Source organism: Podarcis vaucheri, assembly GCF_965113315.1.
Source record: "Podarcis vaucheri genome assembly, chromosome: 5".
NCBI classification, from domain to species: Eukaryota; Metazoa; Chordata; class Lepidosauria; order Squamata; family Lacertidae; genus Podarcis; species Podarcis vaucheri.
Window position 1 is genome coordinate 71,861,719 of NC_138763.1, and position 12,679 is coordinate 71,874,397.

General features: G+C 44.9%; 1 protein-coding gene across 3 annotated transcripts in view; it reads left to right on the forward strand.

Moving 5' to 3' along the window:
* The window catches only part of PALD1 (phosphatase domain containing paladin 1), a 108,746-nt gene that overhangs the window by 54,331 nt on the left and 41,736 nt on the right, over positions 1–12,679 (forward strand). For all 3 annotated transcript variants that reach the window (XM_082222036.1, XM_082222037.1, XM_082222035.1), the window contains exons 5-11: positions 414–578; positions 1,533–1,693; positions 3,077–3,152; positions 4,579–4,730; positions 5,728–5,824; positions 6,523–6,627; positions 11,339–11,434. In XM_082222036.1, coding sequence (XP_082078162.1) covers positions 414–578; positions 1,533–1,693; positions 3,077–3,152; positions 4,579–4,730; positions 5,728–5,824; positions 6,523–6,627; positions 11,339–11,434 — 852 coding nt within the window. The remainder of the gene's footprint in view (positions 1–413; positions 579–1,532; positions 1,694–3,076; positions 3,153–4,578; positions 4,731–5,727; positions 5,825–6,522; positions 6,628–11,338; positions 11,435–12,679) is intronic.

The window sequence follows — 12,679 nt, forward strand, 5'->3', positions numbered from 1 at the left end:
GTTAGCCTCATGTTTCCGTGTCCCTATAACTATATGAATATGTGCGTGGTGTTCTTATACTCCCACTCCCCCATGTGTGCATGTGTTTGATGAATCCAAATATAGCTGTTGAGTGGGAACAGAACAAAAAGATTCCACTTTAATATGTACATGAAGACCGTGATGTAGCGACAATCTTTTATTCTTCTCGGGACAGCACCTGGGAGCTTTGCCTCGAGCTGTTGTGCATGTAGCACATAGTCTGTATAGTTAGTCAGGGTCACTAGAGTCAAAAAGAAAATGCTAGAGGTTAAAAAGAAAAGAGGTGACCCATAGGAAAGTGGCAATGCATCAAATGGGCTCTTATCTGATATCAACTTGCAGCTTAGCTTACCGACATGGTTTAGCCAACACTTTCCTCTCTGTTGCAGCAGGAGTGCATCGTATTCTGTGTGCGCGAGGAACCTGTGCTTTTTCTGCACGTGGACAATGACTTCATGCCCTACACTCCCAGGGGAAAGGAGAACCTGCACGAAAACCTGCACAGCCTGCACAGGGGTGTCAAAGTCGAAAACCTGGAGCTCTCTATTCGGAAAGAGGTGATTTTTTTTTTGAGTGTCCAAGGAGGTTGCACGGTACGGTGGGACCTGCTAGAGATGGGATAGTCCGTTCATTCCTTGTCTCAGTGCCTTGCCACTTAATTCCACTACAGCAGACATAGGAAGCTGTTCCATGTACCTGTTCCTGGGAACTGGAAGTGGGGAGAGTGTCTGTGGTGCTCGGATCTTGCTCTGAGGGCTTCCAACAGGCATCTGGCTAGCAACTGCAAGAACAGGATGCTGGGCTAGTTGGTCCTTATGTTCTTAAAGTCATACCACTGATCTTTCTAGCTCAGGACTGGCAGCACTGGAGTCCCCTTGCACGTAACGTGTGACCTTTATTCCAGATCTTCTGGTTTATTTTTTGGTATTTTTAAAAAATATAGCTAGATGGTAGGTATGCACTTAAATTATTGAGCTGGTCATGTAGTTTATTCATGGGAAGTCAGTATGTGTGTGTACATTCGCTGATAATTCTGTGTTGTAGAACTGGGAAGCCATATTAGACAACTTCATATTCTGCTGAGAGGACAAATGGGTATATTAATTAGCATGGCATTCTGTGAGCTCCTTTGTCATAGTGTAGTCCAGTGTTGTTTCAGTAGCATCTGCCTTACTGGATAGGACTGGACTAGGGATAGGAAGTGGTTCCCAGGTTGCCATGGTGACCTATCCGTGGCCAAACTCGGCCCTCCAGCTGTTTTGGGACTACAACTCCCATCATCCCTAGCTAACAGGACCAATGGTCAGGGGTGATGGGAATTGTAGTCCCAAAACAGCTGGAGGGCCAAGTTTGGCCATCACTGCCAAAGGTTTCAGCGGGATAAACAGATATCTGCCATGGTGCCTCTCGGTTCAGTGGCACAGGTGTGTGTGTGTGTAGGGAAGTTGTGAAGGCGTGTTTTATAAAGCAAGGCTCTTCTCAGGTTGGTTTATTGGATTTATCTGTTGAAGATACACGACTTCGCCCAGCTGAAGGAGAACACGTATTACGTCTACAATGATATCGAGCATTTCAAAGACGAGCCCCATTCAGTGAGAATCCGCTATGAAGAAGACATCCACGTGACAGAAGAAGTGTATAAGAGGCCTGTCTTCCTGCTGCCATCTTACAGGTAACTTTTCCATGAGAGAAGAAGATGGTCCCTGCTTGATTATATCATTTGTGTTAACTTGGCTATCTCTTCTTTACAAATGTTCTTTGCCCATCTTCATCTTCCTTTTCCGCAGTGTGTGTGTGTGTGTTCAGTGGTACCTCGGGTTACATACGCTTCAGCTTACAGACTCTGCTAACCCAGAAATAGTACCTCAGGTTAACAACTTTGCTTCAGGATGAGAACAGAAATCGTGCAGTGGTGGTGCAGCAGCAGCAGCAGGTCCTATTAGCTAAAGTGGTGCTTCAGGTTAAGAACAGTTTCAGGTTAAGAATGGACCTCCGGAACGAATTAAGTACTTAACCCGAGGTACCACTGTATTACTAAGGGTTCTGTCCCACCCCCCACCCCCGTAAGGTAATAGAACTGTAAAAACATATTGTACTTTCCTCAAGGACAAACATTTTACCTGTAAATAGATTAGATTAGCAGTAGTGTCCCCCTTGGTATTCCTCTGCTTTCAGAAGTGGTGGCAGCTTGGAAGAGACCTTTTCTGTGGCAGCCCCCCGCCCTAAGTTATGGAACACCCCACAGAGGTGTGTCTGGTATTAGATACAGCCTGGCCTTTGACACTTGAGATGTGTGTTCTCGGGGCTATCCATCATATTCCTGGGACTGTAATTTGTTTTAACTGTTTTTAATTCTAAATTTCAAATTATTGTCAGGACAGGTAATAATAATAATAAATAACAATAATACAGTGGAACCTTGGTTCTCAAACTTAATCCATTCCGGGAGTCCGTTTGACTCCCGAAACCATTCAAAAACCAAGGCGCGGCTTCCGATTGGCTGCAGGAGCTTCCTGCACTCAAGCGGAAGCCGCACCAGATGTTCAGCTTCCGAAAAACGTTCACGAACTGGAACACTTACTTTCGGGTTTTCAGCGTTTGGGAGCCGATTTGTTGGACAACTAAGCCGTTTGAGAACCAAGGTACCACTGTAATAATAATGGTAGTGGTGTTCAAAGAATAAAAGTATTTTTGTTGAGAGGGGAAGCCTTGCACACAGCCTGTAAGTTCAGAAAGCAAGCAGGCTGTTACACTGCTGAGGTACACAACAATGGCAAGAACCAAACACGGTCCTACTACAGAGGCTTATAACTGAACAACTGACAAAAGAAAGAGTTGGGGGACAAGTGGAGTGAATATAGCAGGTTGCCACAGGCATCGTATGTGGGTTCCTCCTTCTTTCCATGCTGGCACATTGAATTACCCTAACTTCTGGGTGCATGGAATTGACAACGCAGTATTTTATTTTATTTTTAAATCGCCTACAGTTTTGATCCTGGCTGCTTTCCTCTCTGCTCCCAGTAACACCCCCTGCGTGGGCCTTCTTTCTTGGCAGGTACCACCGGCTGCCTTTGCCTATGGATGGAGCCCCCTTGGAAGCGCAACTTGATGCTTTCATCAGTTTCCTCAGGGTAAGGGCTGCCAAAGAATGTTAAGGTCTACAAGCTACCTTGAGTTGTAGCATCCTCTGTTTTAAACAGGCGGCAACATGCAAAGCTGTTGTTGTTCAAGGTAGCGCAAGCTGGATGCCATTGGTTGGTGAAAGATTTATCTTTCCTTCCTTTTGCCTGCTGCTGCCATGCACATACAGCTAAAAGCGTGGCTATTTTTTGGCACTCTGGAGCTTGTAGCTGAATACATGCATTTTTATTGGCAAACCTATATTCGCTTTGGGAGCTCGTCTGGAGTTTCATGTTTGGATGCCTGATGTGAAAAACCCAAATGTCTACCCACACAGGTTTGATTTTTTTTAAAAAGGTGTGTGACCCAGCCAGAAGTTTAAAACACTTTTCAAAAAGTATCATTGATTTCATTTGAAATCAGTGGGGCTTGAAACTGCAAGCATAAGATTGTTTTAGAAATGAGATATTGTTCCGTTGATAACAAGAAATAGAAATGTGTTTTTCAATATTTCTGCCTTCCAAGGAGTTTTCAACCATGTTTAATAAAGGAAATTAATTTGAGAAAGGTTTTTTTTTGGGGGGGGGTAAGAAGATCTTCCTGGCTTTGGGGGACAGTAAGCCATTTTGGAATGTTTCTCTTTTTTGCTGTTCATTTTTATATCCCACACTCCAAAAAAGAGCACTCAAGGCAGCTCATTTTAAAAACAAACTAATGGTACATCATAAAAAAGAAATCAAACAGTAGTAAAAGAAACAGCAACAGCATGTAAAAATCACTTTTTGTCTTCTTGCCAACTCTTCTGTTTATTTATTAAGGCACCCAGTCAACTGTATCCTCTATACCACTCCAGTGTAAGTTGGGAGTTGAGGCATTCTGGTTTTCCAGATTCACTTTAGAGATTGATTAGATGACTGAAGTTGTACGTTTTATGTAAGCCCCAAATAGGTTTGCGGGTTGGACTCTGTTTGAAATCAGTCTTTCCCCCCAAAGCTTGCAATCTAGCCTGAGGTATCAATTGCATGTCCTGTGTGCTTGGTGGGATACAGAACCCTATGTCCTTCCAGATGGCATGGGACTGCAATTCCCATCAGCCCCAGGGAGCACAACCAAAGGTCAGGGATGCTGGGAATTGGAGTCCCAGCAGCATTTGGAGGGCTACAGGTTCAGCATCCCTGGATTAAACCATATGTGACATGAGCAACATAACTATCAACCCCCCGAAAGCAGAACAAACGAGATGGCGGTCTAGTTTGGGAGAAATGCCGCTATCCTCTTTCTGCCATGTCCTTTTCCTTCTCTCCCTCCTGTGCTTCAGCAATACAAGCCTGTTATTTCCCAGATTATAAGAGAGACCTCTCCTCTGGCCCCATCAGCTGTCAATCTGAGGGAATGGCAGCCCAAGAAATGTCCTTGCACTGTATTTTTGTCCTGCAGGAAAGTCCCAATGTGCTCCTTCTCCAAGACCCCAGCAGGCCTCCTCCCGCCCTGCTCTTCAGCTGCCAAACAGGAGTCGGAAGGACCAACCTAGGCATGGTTTTGGGCACTCTGGTGCTTTATCACCGCAAGGGTGGGCTGCAGAAACAAGAGTAAGTATGCCTCTTCATCCTGAGCTAGCATAATGGAAGTGAAGCTGAGAGGGAGGAGTGTTGGTTTGACTGGCATTGGAGATTCTGGCTCCCCTTACATCCAAATGTTGGGGCTGTACTCCGTTTGGAACTATATAGTTTCAAGGGGACAGAAGACTCTTTTAGGTTTCACCTCCATACACCACTCTGCCTTGCGGATCAGTCTTTGTACCCTGGTCCACAGTGTCTCACTTTCCATTGCTGCTATAACTCGGATTGGTGGGAGCAAGTATGACAGTGCAAATAGTTGTGTCTCAAGTAACTAAGCCACACCATAAACTACAGGGGAAGCATTTGTGGGAACCCTAGATGTTCTAGGGCAGCCTTTCTCAATCTTAGGTCCCCAGCTGCTGTTGGACTACAACTTCCATCATCCCTAGCTAGCAGGGCCAATGGTCAGGGATGATGGGAATTGTAGCCCAACAACAGCTGGGAACCCTATAAAGGCTGCTCTAGGGTTATTATCCTGGGAAAACAAAGCATGCACTGCTTACCTTCCCACATTGCAGGGGGTTGGACTAGAGGACTGTTTGGGTCCCTTCCAACTCTGCAATTCTATGATTCTGTGATTCTATTATCTAAATCTTTGATTCAATGATTTTAGATGTTGCATGTAGATGACCAAAATGCAGAACAGGAAAATAGGATTATGAAACAATTGGCTTGGGAGACATTATTGACTCCTGTAGTAGTATCTAAGCGGCCAGCTCTTGAAGCAGAATGATATTTCATTGAGTGTGGATGTAATAAACACCATGGCTTGTGTGTGTCTATATGAGGGTGTTGGTATATGAAGCAGGGGATTACATCTGATGGATATTTTTGAATGGGTGGAATTGTGCTCTCAAGTTGGCATAGCTGTGTGTGTGTGTGTGTGTGTGTGAGAGAGAGAGAGAGAGAGAGAGAGAGAGTTCACTTCACATTAAAGAAATAATATTTTGGCCTTTTCCAATTACAGCCTTCCACAGTCCACTAAGTCTTTGCCAAGGGATCGATTTCGAATTATTCAGACCTTTATTGACATAGTACCGAAAGGCCAGCAGATAGTTGAGGAGGTAAGCAAATTTGCATTGATTTGCAGATGGAGCCTTGGCAATAAAGTCCCCTGCTGCCCTTGCCCTTCTCTTGACTCCCTTTCTCCCCCCCCCCCATTTCTGCTGTCTGAAGTCCTTGCCCGCGGCAGCTACTGATGTAGAACCAAGCACGCCGTATCTCTTCAAAGCTAAGATGGTGCTGTAGGGGATGCAAAATGATGCATGTCCAAAAAGTGTGTCACCATCATGAAAGGTTTGGGGCGCGCACACTGGTTGCAGTGCTCCCTTTAGCATTCTTTGCATAATGGTTAATGTCAGAGGTTGATGATGGACTTTCTTTCTTTTAATTAGGTTGTACCTACCAGCACCTTTTTTGGGGGGTTCTATACAAATGCATGGAATAGTAAAACAAATTTAATAAAACCTGGATTAAGAGAACAGCACAGTCAAAACCAAAGCTGTTTATTCTCCCCAGTTGTTCTCAACCCCCCAATGAAGAAAGGGAATGCATTGACGCTGGAAACTTTTTGATTACCTGTGAACTTGATAGGTTTGAAGGTTGTCCAGAAAGTGGCCGCAATTTTGAACTGTGCCGTTAAACTGGGGAGTTCCTTTCCAGGCGATAAGACCAATGGGAGGCAAATGTAGCATGCAAGAGATTGAAGGGGACAGAATCCTCTCTCTTGCATAGATTGATATTTGCCTTTTGGCTTTCTCAGGTGGATTCTGCCATTTCCTTGTGTTCGGAAATGCATGACATGAAGGAAGCCATCTACGAGAATAAGAAGAAGCTGGAAGGGATTGGAGAAGATTATCGGATTCAGGTATTGGTTGGGCGGAGCCTCCTCCTTAAATTTTTAAGGAGCATTTAATTTAATGATTGAATTAGTTTACTACTTAAAATCTTGACCTAAGCTTATGGCATTATTAAGTTTCCTAAAGTGGCGGCCACAGCTGGGTTTGACCCATGTTATGATTATGCCTTTCTAAGGGACATTGGGACATTTAATGTACGTCTACCTCAGCTCACAACTGATGCTTCCTTGGAAGAAAGCCCGCCTTTTAAAATTTGACTTAGGCTCCATCTGTGTTATACATTAAAGCCATCTCATACCACTTTAAACAGTCATGGCTCCCTCAAAAGAATCCTGGGAACTGTAGTTTGTTAAAAGTGCCAAGAGTTGTTAGGAAACCCCTATTCCTCTGGGCACTACAGTTCCCAGAGTTTCCTGGGAAGAGGGATTGGTTGTTAAACCGCTCTGGGGATTGTATCTCTGTGAGGGGACTAGGGGTCTCCTAGGGATGCGGATGGCACTGTGGTCTAAACCACTGAGCCTCTTGGGCTTGCTGATCAGAAGGTTGGCGGTTTGAATCCGCACGGCAGTGTTGAGCTCCCATTGCTCTGTCCCAGCTCCTGCCAACCTAGCAGTTTGAAAGCATGCCAGTGCAAATAGATAAATAGGTACCGCTGTGGTGGGAAGGTAAATGGCATTTCCGTGTGCTCTGTTTTCCATCACGGTGTCCCGTTGCGCCCTGAAGTGGTTTAGTCATGCTGGGCACATGACCCAGAAAGCTGTCTGTGCACAAACGCCGGCTCCCTCGGCCTGAAAGCAAGATGAGCGGCGTAACCCCATAGTCACCTTTGACTGGACTTCGGAGTCCAAGGGTCCTTTACCTTTACTTTTTTTTAGGGGTCTCCTAACAACTTTCAGGAGCTTTGGGGTATTGGCTTAGTTGTGTTGCTGCAACTCATCCTAGCTAGGAACTTACATTGGTATACATACACATGTGACTTTGCCTCTGCAGAATAACTTAGCATCTTGCTTCCCTAAAATCATTAAAAATAAATATTATTCTTAGCATTTTATGTAGTGCATTAAAAATCTTCCAAGGACTTCCAAGGGCCATAGAGTAGCATTCAGTAGCCCCATTCAGCATAACATGTTTTATAGAAATTGTACTTGCTCATTAGTTCTCCCAAGCTTCATTAGACATTTTCTCCTTTTGCATACCAGTTCATTGTCGGTATTATGTGTTGCCTCTTATTGGACCCACTGTTGTTAATTAGTGTGTACAGTTCTCAATAGTTATGAGACTCGGCTCCATCTGTCCTTGCTGCTTCTTAGATTTTTTTGTTTGGCTTTTTGAGAAAATGCGCTCTCCATTCCTGACATGCAGCTTTTTCCTAAAAGTTGACAAGAAATGTGAACAAGGAAAGATGAGCACAGGGGACACACTGCTTTAATTTTCCTTTTGGGTGCCTCTCTCCCCTGCCCTCCCTGCCCCCCCCCCCCCGCGTGCCTAAAAGACATAAACAGGATAGACTATAAAATTCTTCAGGTGTAAATTATGGCTATAAACAAGGACGGTTTGTACTGAAAGCCAGAAAGGTTTCCAGTTTTTTCAAGAGAACACTTGCCATTGAAGATAAAAGCGCTTGCTATTAGTTTTTTATCATCACATTTGTAAAGGAGGATCCAGACTTCGGGTGGTGGCAGGGCTCACACTAGAAGGGATTTATCTTCTGTGCCACCTCCTGCTTGGCTCAAGGAGACTTAACTGCACTTGCAAGGAAACTGTCTTACACCGCTAGGGCAATGTGTGTGTGGTGGCAGGGCTGAACTCTCATAAAAGCTCTTTCCCTCCCATACCTGAGGGTCTTTTTCTCTTGCCAGCTGTTCAATGCCTTTGTCTCTTTTCCTTCTCTTCCTTCTTTAGCAAGGGCTGTGTCTAACAGGCATGGAAGGTGCAAGGCAGGACTGGTGAGCATGTGGCCTGGGGGGTGGGGAAGGGGCTTGGCTGGGGAAGGGGTGTGGAATGAGGAGAATCTTGAGGGCCGGATACAAGTGTCTGGAGGGCCACATTTGGCTCCCGCCCTGAGGTTCTTCATCTCTGCCTTAATCCAGCTCTAGTTACAGATAGGTAGCCGTGTTGGTCTGCCATAGTCAAAATAAAAAAATTCCTTCCAGTAGCACCTTAAAGACCAACTAAGTTAGTTCTTGGTATGAGCTTTCGTGTGCATTCACAGTCTCCTGTGAAAAAAGCGCTATATGCAAGGCTGTGTAAGCAACTCTTGATTTTTAATTTGTGCAAGGAAGATGTGGCAGCTGCACCTCAGAAAAGAAGATTGAAGTAACAGCACTTCAATTTTTAATGTTTCATCAATGTTTACTGTTCTTATTAATGTTTTAATTTGTTGGAAGCTGCCTAGAGTGGCTGGAGGCATATAAATAACATCTTCTTCTTCCTCTTCCTCTTCGTCATCGTCTTCCTGCAGCGTTCCAAAGCCCCAACTCCTTTGACATTTGCCTTTATAGGAAGGTGCATTAGTAGGCACGATACAATTAATTAGTTAGCATATAAATGATTTTTTAGAACATTATTCAGTTAAATACAAAGTTCATTCTGTTGGTGCATACTGAAAAACTGTTGTTTAGTACTTTAATCAAGGGGTTGAGAACCCCCTTTTTTATAGCCTGAAAGTCTTAATTCCCTTCTAGTCATCGTTCTGGGGGCCACACTCACACAGCCCCCTCTGTCCTCCATCCAGCTGAATCACCTGACATCCTGTCACCTGACATAATGCTTCAAAGCATTATGGGAGTTCACGGATGCATTCTTGCCCATCAGAAACACGCAAAGGAGGGGCACAGTGGGGAAAGGGGATGTGGTCTGGCGGGAATCCCAAGGAGCAGGCAGAGAGGCCACGTTCACCCCTCAGGCCTGAGGTTCTCCATCACTGCTCTAATCCACCCTCTGCAGACTGCTTGTGACTGGTAGGCAGGACTATGCACCTGTCAGGGATGTGGCATCCTATGGTGTCGGGTGATACCACTTTAAAGGAAGAATGAGGAGTGTGATTTAAGCACGTCCTTTGAATTCTTTGAAAAGGTGGCAGAGGAGCAAGCTGGCTGGTGTGCCAAGCACTGACCCAATGCTTGAGGCGGCTACCTTACTGTGCCTCTTGATAGGGCCCGGCTCTGAAACTCAGGTTTGAAGATCCCTGGGTGACCTTGGGCCAGATGCTGTCTCATCACAACCTTATCTACCCCATAAGGGGAAAAAGGATGGGGAAGAACCACTCCATTTTGCGAATGGAGCTCTGGAGCAGCCATTTTGCGAATGCAGCCCTGGATTTCCTGTCAGGGTGAATTTCAGTTTGGCCTTTGCAGGATGCGGCTGGCGTATGTCTTCAGCGGCTCTGAGAAATAAGCCTTTGGACCCCGCTCTACATTTCAAACACAGGGACTGTTTATTTGAAGTTCAAACACAGCAACAGCTCTTCTTAAAACAATGGAAAAATTTCCTAGGGTTATGTTCTCATTGGACAAAATGCATCATGGAGGAAGAGCGATGTATGTCTCTGTAAATCTATGTTTATACTGTATACCATGCCTTTCCAGCTTGTAAATCTCTTGATTTCCATCTCAAAAGCCGCTAATGGCTGCCTGCTATAGAGTGGCTAAATATCCCTCTCTTCACCTCCCCTCATCCCCAATCTGGAACTGCAAAAATGGGAGAGGTTGACGGGTACCTGGCAGGCCACAGCGGTTGGGCAGGCTACATTTGTCTTGATAAATCACATATAAATCTGATATCTGCACCTTTCAGTCTTCTTTCACTGAGAAAAGGCAAGAAGGGACTGTTTTGTTTAACAGGCTCGTATATAAGTTTATGCTAACAAAAAACATGGTATCGCTCACTCGACAAATGAATGTTAGAGGGCACCCATAAAGCGTGTCACAATTTTAAACTCTTGCCTCACCTTCACCCCACAGATAATTAAGAAGACTCCTCTCTTCCCCTTTAACACATAGCTGCATATTTTCCATGCACGAGAATGTTCAGTTCAGTCCTAAGCATGTTCCTTAATCTTTTTGATAAATGGCTTGTGGCCGGATTTCTCTTAAGGGGGATAACAAGTAAATATTAACGAAAGACAATTATGTAATGTCGCAGATTTCCAGTGGACCGCTTGCCAAATTCTTTCTCTCCCCCCGCCACACCTCCCCAAAACAGAATGTAGTCCCTTTATAAATAGAGTCAAATGTTAAAGTTCTACATTTTCCATATGGAGAGCCAGTGTGGTTTAGTTTTGTAGTTGGACAGGGGAAATCAGTCAAATCCTCACTCAACCATGGAACTCCCTGGGAGATATTTCAAAGTGTTGAAAACCAGATATCGCCTAGCCCTACTCTGCAGCTGAGGGCCTCCTAGAGATACCCTCTTATTAGGATGTTCATTCTGCACCGTCGGGCTTTGGGATCCCTGCCCCATGAATGTTAACACAGCTTCTGTCTTCTTGGTGCCTACCAAATACAGTCCAACTTCAACAAAACTTTTAAGCTGAGATCTGTCCCAGTCTGTGTCTGTATTGGAATTGCTTTTAAGATGTTTTTATTGTTTTATCTCTTGGTGTTTGCTGCCCAGGGCTCCTTTGGGAGCAAGGGTGAGATGCAAATTTAATAGCAACTACAACTACAACAATGGCAAGTGCCTCTTATTAATATTACTATTTGTGTGTTTGCATTGTAGGGGAACAGCACCAAAGAGTATTTCCTTCAGAGGACGTTGCAGAGCCTTGAGCGCTACTTCTACTTGATAGCTTTCAACTATTACCTTCACGAACAGGTGAGTATTCTTCCCTGCGCTCCTAGATGATGCTGTGCATTTTTCCACCCTTGCCAGGTGTACCCAGTGATGGGGTGCAGACATCTTACATATGTCAGGGAAAGTGGAACTAGATGTTGCAATGCCAAGGGGGGGTAGGAACCGGACACCAAGCCTCTTTCTTCAGAGCCAAAAAAAGGCTCTCAGAGCAGCTTACGAAAGCCAGTTCCAATATGGTCCCTTGCCCCTTAAGACTTGCCGTCTAAACACAGGAGGAAAATGAAATGGGAGGGAAGAGGGGAAAGCAAGCTTGAAAATGAAACAAAAATATCCTTAAAAGCTGCAAGAGGCAAAAAAACAAAACAAAAAAGCTTTTAAATCAGGCCAAAACTTCTCTTAAAAAGCCCCATTTTCACTTTACAGCAAAAAGTAATGAGGCAGACAGGGTCTCTGTTGGGAAGGGTGTTCCACAGCCTAGGCACCACAGCTGTGGGGTAGCGGAAGCCTGAGCAGACCCACATGGAAAGTGGGGGTCCTTGCGAAATGCTGAATCCACATTGTTTAGTTCCACCCTTATAAACATTTCACTTGCACACAATGGAAACTGAACGTGAACCCCAGAGAGACTGAAGTGAATGTTGAACCCAACCAGTCATTGAAAGTTTCTCTGCTGGCAAGCTCTTGGGCAGACATAGGCAAACTCGGCCCTCCAGATGTTTTGGGACTACAACTCCCATCATCCCTAGCTAACAGGACCAGTGGTCAGGGATGATGAGAGCTGTAGTCCCAAAACATCTGGAGGGCTGAGTTTGCCTATGCCTGCTCTTGGGAGTTTGTGGTCAAATCAAATTGTAAAGGGAAATGGCTTGTGTTAGATAAACTTTTATTGCGCTAGCCAAAGGCCATGGCATCCAGTTGGCTGTTGTCAGTGTCACTGTTGTTCCCACTGCTCTTTACCGTTCACTCAGTGGCCACTATGATGAAAACATTATGAGCTCTGTAATAAAAGAAATCTTCAGCTCAGTCAAATCAAGCAAACCCCCCTTGACAATTTGCCGCATTGGTTTACAGCAAGTGTTCCCCAGACTTGGGTCTCCAGCTGTTTTTGGACTACAAATCCCACCATCCTAGTTAGCAACACCAGCGGTCAGGTTGAGAAACACTGGTTTACAGGAAAGGAAAGGGAGAAAAGGACAACCTTATATCCTGTGCTGCGACAGCAGATTTGGCCACCATGCCTTGTGTCTTCCATTCCCAACAAAACGT